The 23,206-nt window shown below is 39.5% G+C and overlaps 1 protein-coding gene across 1 annotated transcript in view; it reads right to left on the bottom strand.

Annotated features, from left to right (window-relative positions):
* LOC115503973 (S-adenosyl-L-methionine-dependent tRNA 4-demethylwyosine synthase TYW1) overlaps positions 1–23,206 on the bottom strand; it is a 217,667-nt gene that overhangs the window by 100,890 nt on the left and 93,571 nt on the right. The window contains exons 11-12 of the mRNA XM_030300561.2: positions 12,633–12,742; positions 665–842 (exon numbers count right to left, since the gene is read on the bottom strand). Of these exons, the coding sequence (XP_030156421.1) occupies positions 665–842; positions 12,633–12,742 (288 nt within the window). The remainder of the gene's footprint in view (positions 1–664; positions 843–12,632; positions 12,743–23,206) is intronic.

Raw genomic sequence — 23,206 nt, 5'->3', positions numbered from 1 at the left:
ATGCAGTTTGCCAAGTTGATCTATTATGTCTCAATAATATCTTTTTTAGGACTCCTCATTCTCACTGTCCTACTTTCATCTTTATGACTCTTACCTAAAAGAACACTCTATCTAGTTGCCTGCTTTTTGGCTCTCCCATTCTATACCATGCTGGCAGACTGCTCTGCAGGAAGCAAGATCTTTCCAAAGAACAGCACTTAAAATCCTCTACAATCTACCCCCAACCTTTTCAACTTGGTTTCCAGCTGCCAGTCTCCTTCACACACTCTGTGGTCCAGAACTATATTTACATAATGGTGTCACAAACACCCTAACTTCCTATTTTTCTCGGGAGATTCTTATTAAAAATTACAGCTTCCTACCTTCAAGATCCCAATTAAATGATAGCTTCCCTGAGAAGTTTTACTGTTTCTCCCACCTGGAAAAAAAAAAATTGCACTCTCTTTTGAACTTCCCCAGCAACTGATTTGTGCCTCTACTCTTTTTACTAATGTTATCTTCCCTAATAGAATGAATTTTTAAGAGTAGGACCATCTCTGTTCCCAAAATGCCAACATTTGTATGTAGCTAGTAATCGATAAGTCCCTTTTGAATACATTACTGCCTATTTCATTTCACAGTCAAACACAGATCCAAGAATATCTTAATAAGCTGGATGTCTCACCTGATTTCCACAGGGAATTGTGCATTTGTGACCAGGAAACTGGAGATTTTACACTCATGGAGTAATTTCAAAAACCTATTGATTTCTGGGTACATGATGGGTTCTCCCACAAGGGACAAGGCACAGTGCTTTACCATCATCCCTTCTTCAAAACGATCTTCTCTGACACCTGGGACTCCTGGAGAACACAGTGAAAAGGAACAAGCTCAGTAAGGCATAGAGACAGGCTATCACTTTTGTTTTTCTTAATTACAGATTTTTAATTTTTCTAAATGGCTCTTTGGTTAGAGACGGAAAATTCATTTGTGATACCATTCAAATAATACAAAACAAGGGCTGGGAGGGAGAAACACTAGAATTAGTAAATCAGAGAAAGCAGCAATCCCATCCTCAGTCTTAATACTAATTAAACTACATCAATACAAGCAGGCGAAATGAACTTTGATAGCTAATTATCTGAAATGCAGAACGTATTACTTTCCATAATTTGCTTAGCTCTGTATTCTTTCATGTTGGTTTAAGGAAATGAGCTCAAATGTTTATCAACAGATAAGTGGATAAACAAAATTTAGTATAAACATGAAATGGAAAGTTATTCAGCCTTGCAAAGAATTGCAATGCTGACAGGTGACAACATGGATGAATCTATGCTAAGTGAAATAAGCCCAACACATAGGGGCAAATATTGTATGTTTCCACTTATCTGAAGCACCCAGAATAAGCTAATTCAGAGAGACGGAAAGTAGAAGGTTATCAGAGGCTGGGAAGAGGGAGAAACGAGGAGTTATTTTTTCTTGGGTACAGAACTTCTGTTAGGGATGATGACAAAGTTCTGAAAACGGATACTGCTGACGGCTGCCCAATATTGACAATGTACCTAATGACACTGAGTCATACACTTTAAAAATGGCTGCAATGAGGGGCACCTGGGTGGCCCAGTCGGGTAAGCGTCCGACTTCAGCTCAGGTCACCATCTCACGGCTAAGGTCACGATCTCACGGCTCCGTGTGTTCGAGCCCTGCATCAGGCTCTGTGCTGACAGCTCAGAATCTGGAGCCTACTTCGGATTCTGTCTCCACCTCTTTCTGCCCCTCCCCCATTCACGTTCTGTCTCTCAAATATAAATAAATATTTAAAAAATTATTTTAAAAAATGGCAGCAATGGTAAATTTTGTGTTATGTATATTTTACCACAAAAATATGGGGGGTGAAGGGAATGAACTCAGTATAAGGAAAAGCCTCTTCTAGACCAGTCATTTCCCCCTTCGTTCCTCAAGTATTCTGCATTGTGAAACTAAATGGAGTTGGTCCAAAAGTATACAGGAGAGAAAAACAAACGTGAAGCTCTTACCTTTGGCTACATGTTAGAATCACCAGGAATGTCAAAAACTAGGTCCACCACCAAAGATTCTATTTAATTGGGATGGGTATAAGCCAGGATAACAGGAGATTTAAACTTCCTCAAGTGATCCTCATGTGCAGCCAAGGTCGAACACCACTGCATAAACCAGAGCTCCCCAAATGTGTTTGCACATTGGAATCACCTGGGAAACCTTAACACTTCCAAACCCCAGGCCCCAGCACAGACCAACTAAATCACAGTCCCTGGGGGAGAAGCACGGGCATCGGCAGCTTCTGAGGCTCCCCGGGTGATTCCAATGTGCAAACAAAAGTTTGGGGACAGTTTTCAACCCTCACTGGACATTGGAACTACCCAGAGTACTTTTAAAAATCTCGATGTCCAGGTAGTATCCCAAACCAATTAAATCGAAACCTCTGGGGAGGATGGGACTCCAGCATTTTTTAAACACTTCCCATTTGATTCCAGTGTACAGCATGGGTTGAGAAAAACTGTTCTTCTAATGCAGAAGGCACTCCTGACAGTCCCTCAATCTAAGAATCTGGAAGACTTGGAAAGAATATAAAAAGGGAAATGAGGGGTGCCTGGGTGGCTCAGTCAGTTAAGCATTGAACTCTTGATTTTGGCTCAGCAGGATCTCAGGATTCATGAGTTCGAGCCCCGCATCAGGCTCTGCACTGACAGTGCAGAGCCTGCTTGGGACACACACACACACACACACACACACACACACACACACACAAAATCTATGTGGAAATAAGCAACTGCAACTAAATACCTGAGAGATCAAACTAACGCAATACAGGCTAAAATCAGAACAATATAAATGTGGCAGGTGAGATCTTCTTTGATCACTCTCTAACTGCAATTCTGAGAATGTACTTCACATTTCACATCAGTATTTTTAAATGAATAGTTTTTTACGTGACTGAAATCGAAGATCTTAACTCAAATGAATCAAGGTTTTATTTTTTATTTTTTTTAATTTTTTTTTCAACATTTATTTATTTTTGGGACAGAGAGAGACAGAGCATGAACGAGGGAGGGGCAGAGAGAGAGGGAGACACAGAATCGGAAACAGGCTCCAGGCTCTGAGCCATCAGCCCAGAGCCTGACGCGGGGCTCGAACTCACGGACCGTGAGATCGCGACCTGGCTGAAGTCGGACGCTTAACCGACTGCGCCACCCAGGCGCCCCTGAATCAAGGTTTTAAATAAAACCTCATTCTTGACTCAACTCCACGTTGCCAAAACAACTCCGCATTAAGCATACAATTTCCTTTTCATAAAAAACATCATTAATTTTAATCCCCTCATGAGCAGAAGAGTAGAAGGGCAGATTTAACCTGAACTGCAAAAGTAACCTGAAACTCAGAATAACTGAGCACTGGCTAGGCCCTAACTGGATGTCATGTGAAGCAGGTCTAAATTCTGGTTCTACCGGTAAGCTGCTCTGTGTCCTTGGTCAAGCCACTCAACCTCTTTATTCCCATTCCCTGATCTACACGTGGGGATTTTACACACACACACACACACACACACACACAGAGCTTTTGTAAGAATTCACTGAAATACCTAGTGCAGTACCAGGCCCAGCACAGAAGCATTCAAAAAATGTTAGCTGCAAATATTTTTATTACAATAATAATTATTTATTTTTTGAATTGCAACAGAAATTCAATCTTTCAGTTATCTTAATTAAAATGTTAATTCCACTCAATTCAACATATATTTATTGATCACCTACTATGTGCCAAATAGTGTTCGGGGCAAGTTTTCTATAGTAAATTGTTTTATAAATAATTTCTCTATTTACAGAAAACCCTCTGCCTTTGTGAAGCTTATATTCTTGGGAGAGATACAGAATAAACATTAAACATAATAAATCTGTGAATTCTATACCACTGTGGTCCAAGAAAAGGTTCTGAGATGATGGAAACGTTCTGTCTATTCAATCCAATACAGCAGCCACCAGCCACATGTCTGTTGAGCATTTAAAATGTGGTGTGGCGTCACTGATGATGAACCAAATTTTTTATTTTATTTAATTTTCACTAATTAAAATGTAAAGGGCCACACGTGGCTAAGGACTACCACACAGGACATGCGTATCTTTAGTATATTAGAAGGTGATCAGCATATGGAACAGAAAATGTACAGCCGGGTAAAGAAAACTGGGGATCCAAAGAGGTAGGCCGTCTCGTACAAAGGGCGGTGAGACGAAGCTCACTGAAAATGTGAGATCTGACTTGAAGGAGATGAGGGAGGGGGCCCAGAGAAGAAAGAGGGAAAGGGCACTCCAGGCAGCAGACAGCAGAGCAAAGGCCCCACGGTGGGAGCACGCTGACATGTCCAGGGAATCTGAGAAACATGGGTAGTCACTGCAGGGTTTTGAGAAAAGTGGCATAACCTCAATCTCCCTCTAAATAGAACCCCCTGGGTGCTATGCTGAGAACAAAGGGGCAAAGAGACAGGCTCATCTGGCCAGAGGCTATTGTACAATCTAAGATGGTGGCTTCCAAGGCTGCGGTGACAGTGGAGGCTGCGGGAAGAGATCTTGAAGATCTAATCAATAGGACTTTCTAACGGATTGGATGCAGGATATGAGACAAAGAGAGGTGTCAATGATTTCTACAAAGCTTTTGGCCAGAGTGACAGAGCACCACCAAAGGAGACAAACAAAACGCCTTGGGGGTAACAGGTATTGCAGGGAGGGAATAACCTGTGTTCAATTTCAGACTGGTAAGGTTTGAAATTTATGTTACATGTGTGAATGAGTGTCCAACATTCAAGTTTGGATTTTGGAGGAACTGGGTAGAAACAAACATTTTGGCAAACATATGGTATTTCCATTCCTGGCCTGAACAAGACTGCCAGGGCAGTGAGTGAAGACAGAGAAGAGAACTGAGCGCTAGGACACTTGCGTATCTAGAGAAAGCAAGAGGGGTCGGCAGAGGACACGACCAAGGAGCAGCTGGGGAAGGAGGACGATGTAAAAGCAAAGGAACCGGCTGTCATCTTCTCTGAGAGCCTGAACTAAAAACAACAACTTGCCCATTTACACAATGACAACAACAAAAACTAAGACAGAAAAAAAGCCCTGTGGATAAATCTTCTAAGAGTAATGATTACGGGATTTAAAACTTATCCTAATTTTCTCAAAAGTAAGGTATTGAGAAGAAGACATAAAATCGTGGTTCTCTCCTTCATAAAAGCAGATTTCTATTTCGTGCTCACTGCCAGAGGCTATTATAGTGATCTTTCCTGAAACAAGGCCCTTAGGGACACAATTTCCCGCCTGCCTTCACTGTCCTCAAGGAAATAGGTCAGAAAAGAAGACATCCTCTAAATTTCTAATAGAAAGAAGCTTTGGAGCAGGAAAATAGTCCAGGGAACAGCAGATGCTACATTTCAGTAACACATCTATACAGATACTTCCCACGGGGTCTCCTTCCCCTCACCCCCCCCCACACACACACTCTATTCTCATGTTTCCCTTAACCTTAGCCCCTTCACTACTACAATGTGCTTTGTCGGTATGATTCCCCACCCCCACCCCCACCCCCACCAGCAAATTTCTGACATTTCTCTTATCCTGAACAGCTTCCTGATCCTGGACCATCACTACAGCCATCAGATTAACTACAAAGCATACCTTCTCTCACGCAAAGATGCCAAAGCAGAAACTTAAGATGCCAGAAGTGTTACCCTCATGTCATAGCAATAAAACCAAGTAACACAAAAATAAACATGATACATTGCTCAGCACAGAGTATTTATGCCTATTTTAAAATTTTTTTTTTCCAACGTTTTTATTTATTTTTGGGACAGAGAGAGACAGAGCATGAACGGGCGAGGGGCAGAGAGAGAGGGAGACACAGAATCGGAAACAGGCTCCAGGCTCGGAGCCATCAGTCCAGAGCCCGACGCGGGGCTCGAACTCACGGACCGCGAGATCGTGACCTGGCTGAAGTCGGACGCTTAACCGACTGCGCCACCCAGGCGCCCCGTTTATGCCTATTTTAAAGTGTGGGTCAATCAGAAAACATTCTCTTCTTTCTTCTCGTAACAATATAGCTCCTGGCCAAGATCTTCCTAAGAAACCCCCCCAACCCCGCCCCTCTTGAACGTCATAGATAACTTTGCTGTTGTCACTTCCACTGCGAGGTTTCTCATAAACAACCTTGAGAAAACAATTAGCAGGTGATGCTGTTCCTCACCGCCCCCACGTTTCTTCTGGATGTGTACTTTAACATACCTCATTTGTAAAAACCATCAGTTGGAGACCCTTTATTTCTTTGGCATTACTTCAGTTTTAAACTACAGATGAAAAATATCTGGCAACAAATAATGTCTTTTCCATCTTTGCACTTTCAGGACTGAGGACGTTCCTGACAAAGAGTGTGCACTCACCCAACTGCTGAACTGTTGGGAAACTGAGCTAAGAAAACCTCCACCCCACTCTCCGGGAACTATTTCTCCTGCCACGGTAGTATTTAGAGGGGGACAGGCAGCATTCTGAAAAGATGCTGAGCTGCACTGAAATTCTGACCCACTTGTAATCAATATAAACTTAATTTTGCATGTGTATAAAGGGAAAGCTAATGAAGGTCATGAAAAGAAAGATATTTTAATGATTCAATTAAAAAACTGAAAAGACAATGATTGCCCTCGGAACTGAGAACAGAAGCACAAAAGGGAAGCATTTAAAAACTCAGAATATCTTCAAAATCTGTTCAAGGCTGGCCACTCAGCTAAAGCTTGACACCCCGCGGGAATAAGCAACCACACAGCAAGTCTCATCCTCCACAAAAATAAAATCATAAAATGACTGAACCAGACCCATGGGAGAAGGCAGGTATTCACCATGGGCTAGAAAAGCACACTAAAAAACAAAGGACTCCAAGCCGGAATAAGGGAAATGATTAATGAGTTAAGAGTAAACCTTATCTAAATACAGGATGTAGTCAGGATATGCAGGATATAACCAACTAAGAATGGCTTTAATTCTTTGAAAATTGTCTTTAAATGTTCCTAAAGCATTTCTGTTTAAGCCTGAAATTTGTATTCCCACAGATACAGCATTATTAAAATGAAGATTAAGTTACCATTCAAACTCCCCAAACACCAAATTAATCCGCAATATACTTAAAACTACAGTACTAATAAATCTATTTCGATGTTACCTAATTAAATACAAAATTTTTTCCTATAGTAAAATGTAACCCAAATTCCAACTAAGGAAACCGCTAATACCCTAATTCCTTTGGTTTCTTATTTTGTTTTGCTCTTTTCAAGCCACAAGGGGGCACAGGGTAATAGCACTGGCGCTCCAACAGGGAAACTCTAATCTGGGTTTGGAAGAAAAGAAAGGGGAACTTTCCTGAAGGGCCTCGGAAAGTGAGTAATTACATCACGCGAGGTAAGCCATCTCTCCAGACCAATCCCTACTGAGGAGTGCAGATTTGGGGAAGAGAGACAACAGACTCCACCAGGGCTAAGATGAAATCTAGAGGTACGTATCTGCATCTGTAGAGTCCAAACTCAGGACCCACGTCACGACTGCACCCGGGTACGGGGTTCAGAAGCAGTAGTGTGACTTGTATGAACCTCACCATCCTTACTCTGAGGCTCACTATTCAGAAAGGAAGGGGACCGGTTTTATTTACACCCACTCCCCTAGGGATGAATGAAAACTAGAACACAGAGATTTCACTCACTGCAGGAGGAATTTGGCTTCATAACAAAAGAAAACTTTAGACTATAACCACTGAGTGAAGTTATAAATTAAAATCTCACTGCCTGATGAATGTGTATAATAAAATAAACAACCGTGAATTTGAATGGTTTAGATTACTTTCTGCTGAGAGCCAAGAAAAGAGAAAACATACCCAATATTCTGAAACATTAAAATTCCATTATTTTGCCCAAGTTACGTTATTTTTTACAAGAATACAATTAACATGTTTGTCGAGGGCTACAGACCACCAGCCGTTTTCTAGAAGAGCTCTGGATTCTCACAAAGTATGTATTTGATCCTTTAACATTTAGGGCTTCCTCCCCCCCCTTTAAAAAAATTTTTTTTTTCAACGTTTATTTATTTTTTTTGGGACAGAGAGAGACAGAGCATGAACGGGGGAGGGGCAGAGAGAGAGGGAGACACAGAATCGGAAACAGGCTCCAGGCTCTGAGCCATCAGCCCAGGGCCCGACGCGGGGCTCGAACTCACGGACCGCGAGATCGTGACCTGGCTGAAGTCGGACGCTTAACCGACTGCGCCACCCAGGCGCCCCACTCCCCCCCCCCTTTTATAATACTATAGTATCAGAGCCAGGTGTACGATAATTATTGTAGCAATAAGGGCCACCTGAGTGGCTCAGTCGGTTAGATGAATGACTCTTGCTTTCGGCTCAGGTCATGATCTGACGGTTCACGAGTCTGAGCTCCACATCGGGCTCTGCACTGACAGTGCTGAGCCTGCTTAGGATTCTCTCCCTGTCTCTCTCTCTGCCCCTACCCTGTGCATGCTCTCTCTCAAAAATAAAAATAAACTTCAAAAAAATTTTTTTTCATTATTATAGCAATAAGATTTCCAGAGAAGCCAATGTCTTAGTTAAGCTTGGAATGAAATAAAAAGCATCAACAAAGAGTTACCACAATCCTAAAACTGGTGATGAAGAGAGCTCTCGCTCTTTGTGAAAACATAAAATTTAACAAATGAGACCTCCTTTATGCTCATGTGTCAGCCTTTCTACACCCACCCCACCTTCAAATATAAATCCATTTTCTACTGCTACTACTACTTTAAAGAAAAACTGCTCTGGCGCCCTGAACAGTGTCAGCATACAAACGTCAACCAGCTCCAATTTGAAAACCTTTGTAGAAAATTTATTTTTGATTATGTGAACAGCTGTTCTGCTGTCGTGGTAACATAGATACCATCCCTTCCCCCTTAGGCATTGAAACCCCTATTCAGGACTCACTGGTCCACAGATACGCTCTATTCTTTCTCTATGCAATCCATTCTCTATCTTCCCCCTACAAGATAATATACATTTTTTAAAACTCTTGTTTCTTACCCCCATGGGAACCTGAAGACAAACCATTTGAGATGCCTACTGATTACAGTATATGCAGGTAAGTACAAGGTAACTGATCAGATACACCGGCCTACACAGTACGAGCCCTTCCGACCAGCAAGGCAGACAATAAAGAACATGTGCTCTCTGAGTTCACCTAACATGTTATTAACATGAATAAAGTCAGCCTTATGATTTATTCATTACTTATTTCCATTTAAAGTGAATTTGCAAAAATGTTCCTGTCAGAAAAATTACTATCCAAACTCAAATTGTCATCCTGTATCAAGGACATCTCAGAATGAAAGAATGAATGCCTCGTCCTTAGGGCTGCTTCCTCCCCACACAAACTGCCTGGGACACAGCCCACTCAGGGAGATTGCCAGATGTCTGGGAAACACGTCCTCACGGTCATCGTCCCATTACTGAAAGGTACAATTGGCTCTTTAGGCACTAAAATAAAACTTACTAGAATCGAAAGATAAATTACTGGCATGTGTCAGCTTCTGATGTTATGATCTGTGATGATTAATTTTATCTGTCAACTTGGCTGAACCACAGTGCCCAGATATTTGGTCAAATATTATTCTGGATGTTTCTGTGAAGCTGTCTTTTGGATGAGATTAACATTGAAATCAGTGGACTTTGTATAAGAGCAGACTGCCCTCTAGAAGGTGGATGATCCTCATCCAGTCAGTTGAAGGCTTTAATAGAACAGAAACTGACTCTGCCCAAGCAAGAAAGGATTCTGCCAGCAGACTGCCTTTGAAATTGAACCGCAATTTTCCCCGAGTCTCCAGCCTGCTGGTTTACCCCAAACCTACACAATCAGGTGAGCCTGTTCCCCAAATCAATCTCTCACTCTCAATCGCTGCACACACAACCATACACACACACACACACACACACACACAGACACACACACACACCATCCTGGTGACTGTTTCTCTGGAGAACTCTGACTAATACATGATCCAAAAGAAAACAAGACTTCACCTTGAAATTTTTTAAGAAGGCATATGGTTTGTTTGGAGATCAATAATCAATATTCATTAAATCAACATTGACTGTTATTGGTCTGATACCAGATGTGAAGACTTAGTTCTTCACCAGTTTCATTTAATTTTCCTAAACACTGATAAAAGACATTGCTTTATCCAAACAAGGGAAAGTAATTTGCTAAAAAAAATAAATAAAAAGTGCTTGAGACTAAAGCCAAGATGCAAATTTAAGTATTTATGAGCATCTTTGCAGATGTACAAAAATAAGTCAGTACATACACTGACACCCGCAAACACACATGGGTCCACTTTGCATAGAAAAGTCATAAAAAATAAAATAAAGGCATAATCATTGACTGTTTATCCTTAATAAATTACTATTTATCTTAATCATGATTTGCATTACTTTTCTCAATTTCTCATACGAAAATAAGAACAGTAATAAGTACTGAGGTATAATAAGCAATACATTTGGTCTTTGGCCCTGGTTCCTGGCAGAAAGCTCCTAAAACCCTTGGGATTTCCTGACGGAAAGTAGCGTCTCTTGTCTTTCATCAGGAGCCCCTTTGAGCACACCCGAGTTTACACTAATGAGGTGACTTAGGGCCCTTAAATAGCCTCAGGACAGGGTTGGTCACCGGAGAGCCCAAGTGATTAGAGGGCTGGAATTTTCAACCACACCACAGACTTCTTGGGAGGGGAAAGGGGGCAGGGTATGAAGCTCTATAAAAACTCGTGAACAACAAGAGCTGATGAGCTTCCAGGGTAGTGAGTGTATCCAAGTGCCAGGGCGATGATGCGCTCCAGTTCTACTAGGACAGAAGCTCCAGTGCTTAGGAGGTTTGCGGACTTTGCCTTATGTCACCTCTTCCTCTAGCTGTCCATCTGAATCCTCTAAAATACCCTTTATAATAAACTGGTAAATGTAAGTGAATGTTTCTGAGTTCTGTGAGCCACCCCAATAAATTAATCAAATCCAAAGAACAGGGAGTGGGAACCTCCAATTTACTGCCAGTCAGAAGCACAGGTAACAACCAGGACTTGAGATTGGGGTCTGATGTGGGGCAGTCTTACAGGACTGAACCCTGACCCTGTAGGGCCTGATGCGACCTCCAGACAGTGTTAGAACCAAATTAAATTTATAGGACACCCAGTCAGTGTCTACTGAGAACTGAAGAATTGCTTGGCGTGCTAAAAAAGAAAACAGCACTTATTAGAAGTACTATAATATAATCTCAAGGAGCAGTGACCTGACACAACAAGTTTCTTCACGTAAAAGAAAAGAATCGCCTGATCTTCAAAATGCTTATTACTGGGGTTTAGAAAGACTCCCACATATGAAGCTAGCACCACAAGAGGGCCTGCCTTTATCAACACCTTGGTTAAAATTCATTTTTTATTACTGCACAGCAAAGGAAAGGACAGGACAGGAGGGCTTGTAAGTGGTAGGTGGAGACAAACACATAGATTTAACAGGGAACCTAACAAATTTCAGTTCAGTATATGCAGCTATCACCTCACCAAGCCAACACTTTGTGAGTCCACCACCTCCATTACAGCATTGGGCCTCAAGAAGTGGTCCCCAGCTCAACAACATTGACACCACCTGGAAAGCTGCAGAAATGCACATGCCTGGGCCCCGCTCACATCTACTGAACAATCTCTGGAAAAGGAAACCAGGAATTTGTGTTTTAACAAGACTTCTAGATGATTCTGATTTACACTAAAGCCTGAGAATCAGAAACCTCCAGTAAAATCATATACCTTTAAGTATGAAACAGAACTGAATCAGGAAGTTCAGAAACTGGGGGGCAGAATTTTTACATCACTATGGATCAGGTGGAGGGAATTTTTATTAATAGTATCCCTCCTTAGGGCGCCTGGGTGGCGCAGTCGGTTAAGCGTCCGACTTCAGCCAGGTCACGATCTCGCGGTCCGTGAGTTCGAGCCCCGCGTCAGGCTCTGGGCTGATGGCTCGGAGCCTGGAGCCTGTTTCCGATTCTGTGTCTCCCTCTCTCTCTGCCCCTCCCCCGTTCATGCTCTGTCTCTCTCTGTCCCAAAAATAAATAAAAAACGTTGAAAAAAAAATTAAAAAAAAAAAATAGTATCCCTCCTTTTTTATAAGGCATTTATATAACTAATACTATATCACTGATATTATTTAAGATTTTTCCAATGATCTCAACTTTTCAATCCGTTCTTAGGCTGCTTTGTGCTTACTGAGACAGAACAATATCAAAAGTGTTCAGGGTGGATGATAATACACTCCCAGGCAAAACTTACAGGCCTCGTGCATCATATTTGCAATTGCTAAGCTCTGAATTACGTTTTTTTAGTTCTTCTATCATATGGGATGTAAGAGTTGTCAGTAAAAACGAAAAAAGCCAAAATGTATACAGTATTTCTATAAAGTTTTCACTTCCCTGTATGAAAATTTGCCAGTGGGGTCAAAGTCCTGTGAAAGAGGCAATTCGGCTGCCAATTTAATTCGCACTAATTAGCATTCCTTTGTAAAAGGTAGATAAATACCTTTAAACTGCTTAATCATGCTCTGATGGTTTTCAATGGCTTCCTTTAAGATCATTTCAGGCTGGTCCATCTTCCACCGCCATTCAGTGCCCACTGGGTTGGTGTGGTGCCTGAGAACGAGAGGCAAAAGTTCTAAAGGACTCTCTGTAATAACACCTCAGTCATCTACTATGCCATAGTCCATAAAATCACAAAATTAGAGTTGGTTTCCCCCTAGGAGCTCAGCTATTTATAGCAGTGTTTTCCAGCTTATTCTAAGTCATGACATCTAGCAGAGAGGGTTAGATGGCAGAGAAGTGCCTAGCGAAGACTGAGGATTTAATCAGAACAATACGAAATGTGCAACCTTTTCTCCCAGCCACCCACCACCAGGTTAACAGGCATCCATTAACGACCGATAGAATATTGCTGGAAGAGTTGCACAATCACAGTGACTGACCCTCCCTGAGAGGCAGCACAGTGGAAACACCTACAGCTTAGGATGGATCAGACATTAAGAAAAAACCTGTCGGGGCGCCTGGGTGGCTCAGTCGGTTGAACGTCCGACTGCAGCTCAGGTCATGATCTCATGGTTCGTGGGTTCAAGCCCCACATGGGGCTCTGCACTGACAGCACGGAGCCTGCTTTAGATTCTGTCTCCCTCTCTCTGCCCCTCCCCCACAGGTCTTCCCTCTCTCTCCCTCTTCTCAAAAATAAACATTAAAAAATATAAAGGAAAAAACCTGTCAAACCAGCCCCCATGCTACACACAAGGATCGCCTTGAGGAACTTTAAACCTGTGGTACACTGAAGGGAAGCACAGAAACAGTAAATCTCAACTCAAGCCCAACTCCTGACTAGATTAACCTAAACTCCAAAAAGTAAAGGCCTAGCAGAAAGGAAAGGTGTACTGATTTTCAAACACATAAAAAAATTCGCTCATCTCTTAAGTACTACATAAGAAGTCCAACTTTAAACAAAAACAAAACAGAAAAAAAAAAGAATACAAAAAACAAGAAAACAACACATTCCCCATAGACAAAGCAACTGGCTGAACCAAACTCTTGACCCAAGTGGTGAAACTATTTGACAGGGAATTTTAAAAAACTATGATTAATATGTTAAAAGCCCTAATAGAAAAGGTGGGCAATATGCAAGATCAGATGGGTAAATTCAGCAGAGAGATGGAAATTATAACACAACCACCAAAGAGAAATGCTAAATATGAAAAACAGGCCTTCGACCAGTTCAGCAGTAACTTGAAACAGCTGAGGAGAGAGTAAAAAAACTTGGAGACCAATGCAAATAAGCCACCTAAAACACAAAGTTTTCTTTTTTAAGTGACAAAAAAAAAAAAAAAAGGGACACAGCATCTGAGAGCTGTGGGACAACACAAATACCTCCAAAATACACATACTTGGAATCCCGGAAGGAAAACAGAGATAACAAAGCAGAAGAAATAGTAGAAAAATGACCACTAACAATTTTTCACAGGTAGTGAAAAACAACCACAGATCCAAGCAGCTCTCAGAACAACCAGGATGTATTTATTTTATTTATTTATTTTGAGAGAGAGAGAGAGAGAGAGAGAGAGAGAGAGAGCGAGCACGCACGCATGAGCAGGGGAGGGGCAGAGAGAGAGAGGGAGAGGGAGAATCCCAAACAGGCTCTGCCCTATCGTTGCAGAGCCCTCACGCAGAGCTCAAACTCATGAACCCAGAGATCATGACCTGGACCGAACCAAGGGTGGGATGCTTAACCAACTGAGCCACCCAGGCATCCCCAGGATATTAAAAAAAAAAAAAAAAAATACAGCCTAAAAAGACACATTACCTAAGAACAAAGATTAAAAATTACATCTGACAACTCATCAGAAAACAAAAGCCAGCTGAAATTATAATGACACCTGAGAAGCATGCTTAAAAAAAAAAAAAAAAAAAGGGAACAAAACGCATCGACCAGAATTCTAAACTCAGAGTATCTTTCAGAAATGGAAAATAAAGGCTTTTCCACACAAAATCTGAGAGACTTCCTTGTCAGAAAACCTACATCACAAGGTATGTTAAAGGGAATTGTTTAGACTAAAGAAACATATACTAGATAGAAACCTGAAACTATACAAAGAAATAATGAGCACTGGAAAGGGGGGGAAAGGGGAAAATCATATTTACCTTTTTTACCTTTAACTGCTCTAAAAATAATTGACAGTGTAAGTAAAAAAGAGTAGCAATGTACTATGCGTTTACAACTTATGTAAAACTTACTATGCCAACAATAGCAAAGGGTAGTAAAGAGGAATAGGGAATATACTGTTGTAAAATCCTTACACTACATATGAAGGGGTACATTACTTGATGGTAGACTCTGATTAATTAAAGATGTACATTGTAAACCTTAGGGAAATCTCTAAAATATTTTTAAAATACATAAATAATAAGCCAAGATTAAACATAAAATCATTTGGGGCGCCTGGGTGGCTCAGTCAGTTAAGTGTCCGACTTCAGCTCAGGTCATGATCTCACAGTCTGTGGGTTCGAGCCTCGCATCGGGCTCTGTGCTGACAGCTCAGAGCCTGGAGCCTGCTTCAGATTCTGTGTCTCCCTCCCTCCCCTGCTCATGCTCTGTCTCTTTCTGTCGCAAAAATAAATAAAAACATTAAAAAAAATTTTTTTAAACATAAAATCATTTAAAATGCTCAATTAACATGACAGCAGGTAGAAAAATAAAAAACAGAATAGATAACAGCAGGATGTAGATTTTAATCAAACCATACCAATAGTCACTTTCAATATAAATGGTTTAAAGCATCAGTGAAGGGAGATTATCAGATGAGTCTATATGAGACCACTGCACTGGTGCACACTGATGGTGTGCACCCTGCTTAGGATTCTCTCTCTCCCTCTGCCCCTCCCCTGCTTGCTTTCTCTTTCTCTCTCTTTCTCTCTCTCTCTCTCTAAATAAACATTTTTTAAAAAAAGGAAAAGAAAAATTATATGAAGCCAGAATTACTCTAATACAACAACAACAAAAAAACAGATTAAGACATTACAAGGAAACTACAGACCAATACCCTCCACGAACAGAGACACAGAAACCTAAAAAAACAAAACAAACAAACAAAAACCCTGAGCAAATCAAATGCAGCAACACATAAAAAGGATAATGTGTCACAACCAAGTACCAAGTTGAACCAGAAACACAGACTGGTTCAATATGCAAAAATCAATCACTTTAGTTCACCAATTTCTTTTTTTTTTTTTTTTTTTTTTTTTTGTAGGCTTCATGTCCAGCATGGAGCCCAACACAAGGCTTGAACTCACAACCCTGAGATCAAGACCTGAGCTGAGATCAAGAGTCAGACACATGGGGCACCCGGGTGGCTCAGGAGGTTAACTGTCCGTCCGACTCTTGCTTTCGGCTCAGGTCATGATCTCGCGGTTTCATGAATTCAAGCCCCATGTCAGGCTCCGTGCTGACAGTGGGGAGCTTGCTTGGGGTTCTCTCTCTCTCTCCCTCTCTCTCTGACCCTCCCACACTCGTGCTGTCTCTCTCTCTCTCAAAATAAATGCATAAATTAAAAAAAACAAAAACAGTTGAACACTTAACCAACTGAGTCACCCAGGCACCCCTCTGGTTCACCATTTTAACAGAGTGAAGAAAAAATGATTATCTGAATAAAATGCAACATCCATTAATGACAAAAACTCTCAGCAAACTAAAAATAAAAAACAGAATCTCTTTAATCTCATGAAGGGGATCCAAAAAAACCCTCATAGCTAACATCAAACTTAACAGTGAAAGAATGAATGCTTTCCTCTTAAGATCTGAAACACTGTAAAAATATCCTTTCTGACCACTCCTATACAGCATGTAAATCCTAGTAGTGAAATGAAGCCAGAATAAGGAGTAAACTCTCTCTTCACAAATGACATGTTTGTCTATATAAAACTTCAAAAGAATCTACAAAAAATATACTGGAATTAATGAGAACTAGTAAGAGAGCCTAGCAAGTGCATAAGATGCATGGTCAATATACAAAAATCAACTGTCTTTATTATATACTAGAATCTGTGGTATTGGCCAAAGAAAGACACATAGATCAAAGGGACAAATGAATCCAGAAATATACCCAACTTATATTATTGTGAACTGATCTTTTTATAAAGGTGCAAAGGCAATTTAAGGGAGAAAGGATAATCCTTTCAATAAATGTTGCTACAACAGTTGGATATCCAAAAGCCAAAACAAAAAACAAAACAAACAAACAAAAAAACCAATTTCCATGCATGCCTTGAACATCATCAGTAATAAGACAAACTGATAGCATATACCTTCTGGTAGGACTGATATACTGAGAAACACATTGCTTCACACAAAAATATACATAATTTCATTCTCATTATGAAAATAAACCAAATACAAATTGAGGAACCTTCTACAAAATACTTGACCAAGATTTTTCAAAAGTGTTAAAGCCATAAAAACAAGGAGAACTAAGAAACTGTCACAGACTGGAAAAGACTAAGGACACATAACAACTAAATGCAATGTGGGATGCTGGACCGGATCCTGGAATAGAAAAAGAACAGTAATGGAAAAACTGGCAAAATCTCAACAGTCTCCAGTTTAATTAATAGTGTTATATATATATTTTAATTAGCAAGAAATGTTAATTTCTTGGTTGTGATAACTGTCCCATGTCCCATGTTAAGATATTAACACTACAGGAAGGTAAATGAACGGATACCAGAACTTTCCAAACAACCTTTGCAACCTGCCACGTAAGAAACAGTTTTCCTTCCTTAAAACACGAAACGTTGGAAACACAGGGAAAGAAGCATCATATTCACATGCTGAAGTATAAATTGATATGATCTGGGTCTAAAATATATAGTAAAAATCCGAAAACATTTTATACAGCAGAGTACTCATTACAACACAACCAGCTATAATAGCAAAAACAAAAACAAAAAAACCTATCTTGATGAGCACCGAGTAATGTACAGAATTACTGAATCATATTGTACATGTTCAACTAATATAACACTGTATATTAATTATACTTCAATTTTAAAAAAGAAAAAATTATATTTGCAAAAATTAAACCCATTTTGACCACGATCTCTTGTTTTTCAATGCTGGACTCAGTGTTTTAATATATTGTTTAGGATTTTACACCCATACTAATGAATGAAACTGCACCGCAATATTTGTTTTTAATGCTGTTCTCTGGGCTGCTATCAAGGTTACGCTAGTGTTTTGTTTTGTTTTTTAATTTTCTTTAACGTTTATTTTATTTTTTGAGAGACAGAGCACTAGCGGGGGAGGGGCAGAGAGAGAGGAAGACGCCCAATCTGAAGCAGGCTCCAGGCTCTGAGCTGTCAGCACACAGCCTGACAGCAGGGCTTGAACCCATAAACCGTGAGTTCAAGACCTAAGCCAAAGTCAGACACTTAACCGACTGAGCCACCCAGACACTCCAGTTACACTGGTTTCTTAAAATTAGTCTATGAGTGTTCCCTTTTTCTTTGCTTTCTGGAGAATTTCTTTTCCTTGAGTATCTGCTTAGAACTTACTTATAAAACCATCTAGGTCTGGTTTCTTTTTGATACGGTTTGTAACTACCGATTCCATTACTACAGTGATTACAGAACTGCTCAGAATGACATTCTTCCTGAATTACTTTTGAAAATCTAAATTTACAAGGAATTTAGAAATTGGGAACTGGCCAGTGATTTCCAGGTACTAGGAATGTGGAGGGCAAGGGAGTAGGGGTAACAAGAAGGAGCCTTTTGGTGATGGAAAAAGTCTGTATTTTGATTGTGGTGATGGACACACAATTCAAAAATATGATAGAATTGTATAGGAATACATACATACGTATTCCCACCACACAAATGAGTGCATTTAAAACTGATGAAATCTGAATAAACTCTGTAGATTTTTTTAAATAAATAAATAAATTTACAAGGAATTTGATTATTTTTCAAATTTTCAAATATTAATACTTTACTGTCTACTGTCTTCAATCTTTGCAGCATCAATAATTATTTATCCTCTTTCATTAGTTAATATTATTTATTCCCTCTCTCCTTTTTTGATCTCACAAATATCATTAAACTTCTACCAATTTCAATTGCATTTGATTGATAACATCCCCACACACCACACTACCTAATCAAGTCTTTAAGATTTTGTTCTTGAAATTTATTTGCTATTTATCTTCTACCAGAGCAAAAAGAGCACATCAAAAAATTTACGGGAACAGCTTAAGTTCATTTGCCTTAAACCAAACTACAAAGCACATTCAGGCCAAAAAAAAACACAAAAAAACAAAAAACCCAAAACACAACAGAGTGACCAGATAACCTAAGAAATAGACAAAGATATTTACAAACTATATATCAGATAAGGGTCAATAACCAAAATATATATGGAATTCCATTAATTCAATAGCAAATAATAATAATAATTCAATTTTAAAGTGGACGGAGGACTTGTAACTCAATTTTTAAATGGGCAGAGGACTTGACATTTCTCCAAAGAAGACATACAAACGACGGACAGGTATATTAAAAAATTCTCAACATTACTAATCATCAGGGAAACGCAAATCAAAATCACAGTAAGATATCACCTCATACCCATGACTATGGCCACTATCAGACAAAAAATAAAGTAAAATAAAATAACACATGTTGGCAAGCATATGGAGAAATCAGAACCTTATGCACTATTAGAAAAGCAAAATGGTATAGCCACTATGGAAAGCAGTATGGAAGTTATAAAAATAATTAGGAAGAGAACTACCATTTGATATAAGAACCCCAATTCTGTGTATTTTTCCAAAAGAATGAAAAACAGAATCTCAAACAGATATATCCACTCCCACATTTACTGCAGCATTATTAGTCACGATGTGTGAATAAAGAAAATGTGGTATACACATACAATGGATATCATTCAGCCTTAAAAAAGAAGAAAATGCTGCCATATGTGACAACGTGGACTAACCTGGGGGACATCATGCTAAAATGAAATAGGCTGTCTACAGAAGGACAAATACTGCACGATACCACTTATATGGGGTCTATAAAATAGTCACACACACAGAGGCAGAGAGTAGAATGGTGTTGCCAGGGGCTAAAGGAGGGGGAAATTGGGAATTGCTATTTAACAAATATAAAGCTTCAGTTACATAAGATTATTAAGTTCTCTAGAACCTTTCATTTCGATGAACAATACTGTATTGTACTTTTAAAATTTTGTTAAGAGAGCAGATCTCATGTTAGGTATTCTTACCACAGTAGTAATAAAAATAACAACAACAACATTACTTTGGAGCAAAATTAAATTACAATCCCACTAAATATGGGGAATGAGGAAATTTTGTGGAAGAGACACACTTTAGTCACTACTTTAAAGACAAAGGCCTTTTGAACATGTTTCTCTCTTGCTTTCCAAACAATGATTTAATTTAACAGATTAAAATCTGGTTCTAAATCTATATGCGCTTTGATATGAAAAGATCTCTATAAAGTAGGAACAAAAAAAGCAAGATGCAGAACACTGTAAAGCAGTCTGCCACTTGTGTGTGTGTGTTTACAAAGACACACACACACACACACACACACACACACACACGCACACACATCTATTAGCACCTGTGCAGAATATCTCTGAAAACCCAACTGACTGAAAGACAAGGATGAAAAAAGGATTTTCACAGTATAACCTTTTATGCATTTTGAATTTTCACTATATGCAAGGATGACCTTTCAAAATACATTTAAAATATATTTTAAAGACTCGTGTTTACCATTCAAGCAAAACTTTCTTAAAAGCTTTATTCAAATATAATACACATACCATAAAATTCCATTTAAAGTGTACAACCCAACAGCATTCATTATCATAGAGTTGGGCATAGAGTTGCCCAACTGAACTGCTCAGTTCATAGAGTTGGGCATCCATCACCACAAAGCAATGTTAGAACATTTTTGTCAACCCCCAAAAGAAATCCTGCTCCACTTTGCTATCACTCTTCAATCCACACATCCCCCAGGCCCTAAGCAACCATTGATCTACTTTCTGTGTCTACAGGTTCCTCTATCCTGGGGCATTTCATAGAAATAAACGATACGATTATACCATATGTTTTTTTGTGATTGGCTTCTTTCACTTAGTGTTACGTTTTCAAGGTTCATCAATTTGTACTATGTATCACTATCTCATTTCTTTTTGTTTCCAAATAATATTCCATTGGTGGATATTTTGTTTACCCATGCATCAGCTGATGAGCATTTCGTTTATTTCCAATTGAGGAATATTATTACCTTTTCATGTGTTATTTGTATATCTTCTCTGAAGAAGTCTGTTCAGATCCTTTGCCCATTTTTGTAATCAGGTTATTTGTTCAAGACAGATACAACTTTTTTTAAAAAAAATTTTTTAACGTATTATTTATTTATTCAGAGACAGAGAAAGACAGAGCACAAGCAGGGGAGGGGCAGAGAGAGGGGGAGACATGGAATCCAAACAGGCTCTAGGCTCTGGGCTGTCAGCACGGAGCCTGACGTGGGGCTCAAACCTATGAACATGAGGATCATGACCTGAGCCAAAGTCGGATGCTCAACTGACTGAGCCACCCAGGCGCCCCAAGACAGATATAACTCTTAACTTGACATCTCAAAGTAAAAATTTTCACTTACACAGGCAGAAACGGGAGACAAACAATGGTAAGTCTGGGCTATCTACACACATAACACTCAACAACTCTTTCTGAAAATGAGCAGAGTAATATTTTATCTATCTAAAGCCATCTGCTACCCATATTATCCAAATGAAGTTAGAGAAATTCATTTAGGAAAACTCACATCTGCACATCATGTTGCAGTTTGAAGTACTTTCATATGCACCATCTCCCTCAAGCAATTAAGCCTCATAGCAACCTTGTAAGGAAGGTATTACTGTTTTTATTTTACAGTTAAGAAAACTGAGACTCAGAGGCTGTTTTAAGAACCTGTAAAATGAAACAAAAATAAACAAAATGCTCACATAAGCATTTAAATCAATTTTTGTAGGCCTTTTCTAACATATGTACTAAATTATTTATAACTGAACCAGATGGTGGATTCTAATCTTAAAAGTCAGTGTATTAGTACTTCTTTATCAGAAGCCACAGTACAGGAAACCTCTCCATTTACTTTTATCTTTCTAACATCTCATTAATGAATTTGTTAAGTATATTGTTTGCTTTTTTAAAAACTGGGTAAATGTATTGCCTCAGAAACTAAAGAACTGCATTACTGGCTATAAACAGGTACTACAAGTAAGGGGTATCCTCTTTTGAATCTTGACCTTCAAAAACAACAACGACAGACACACACACACACACACACACACACACACACACAGACAACTACTTATGTCAAGAATCTTAGCAAGAGAGAAGAGACTATAAAATGTGTAGCAATGAGAACTAGGACACAAAGCACTTGATTCTCTCCTCTACAAGCTAAGTAGAGGTGATCCAAATATTTCAGTTCACATAATCATATGACTTTTGTTTTGCAAATATTCATCCTATAATATTTTAAGACTTGTAAGCGCATACTCTATCACTAAACAGGAGATGTAATGAGGCACCCAGGCAGCTCAGTTGGTTGAGCATCTGACTCTTGGTTTCAGCTCAGGTCATGATCCTAGGATCGTGGGATCAAGCCCCACGTTGAGCTCTGCACTGAGCATGGAGCCTGCTTAAGATTCTCTCTCCCTCTCCCTCTGCCCCTCTCCCCTTCTTGTGTTCTCTCTCTAAAATATAGATAGATAGATAGATAGATAGATAGATAGATAGATTAATTAAATTAAATAAAAAGGAGGTGTGACGTATCATTTTATTGCAATGCCACCACATTTTAGCAATCTCCTTGACTGAAATAGTAGCTGTGGATCTAGACTATACACAGGACTTCTCAACCTCAGCACGACTGACATTTTGGACACGGTAATTCTTTGTTGTACAGGTTTGTCCTGTCCTGTGCAATACAGGATGTTTAGGAGCATCTCTGACCTCTGCCCAAAAGACACCAGAAGTACCTCCCTCGATAAGAATGATACAAAATGTTTCTAGACATTGTCAAATGGCCCAGGTTCTGCCCTGCAACCCCCGCCAAGTGAAAAGCAGCAATTTTGCTCCAGCTGAGAATCACTGATTTAACAAGATGTCCAAAGAGATACATTTCAGTTGTTGTTGTTGTTTCCCACTATATCCCTGGATAACTAGACAAGGGAATACATGTACTTCCTTCAATAGGAGATGATGAGAATTTAATGAGATGATGATATTATGGGTCTATTCTTTCTTAAAAGATATTATTTTTTGTATTAACCTTCAACTGAGAGTGCTCGCTTCGGCAGCACATATAGTAACCTTCAACTGAGATATGTACAGACAGAACAATATGATGGCTGGGATTTGCATCAAAATAGTAAGGATAAGTGGATAAATAGTAAGATAAATGGAACGCGACTGGCTTTGTGTTAATAAAATGCACACACAAAATCTTATTATACTATTTACCTATATTCAAAAA

This window comes from Lynx canadensis, chromosome E3 (assembly GCF_007474595.2).
Source record: "Lynx canadensis isolate LIC74 chromosome E3, mLynCan4.pri.v2, whole genome shotgun sequence".
Lineage (NCBI taxonomy): Eukaryota > Metazoa > Chordata > Mammalia > Carnivora > Felidae > Lynx > Lynx canadensis.
The sequence above is the reverse complement of the archived record's forward strand: the minus strand, read 5'-3'. Positions and strand labels throughout refer to the sequence as shown.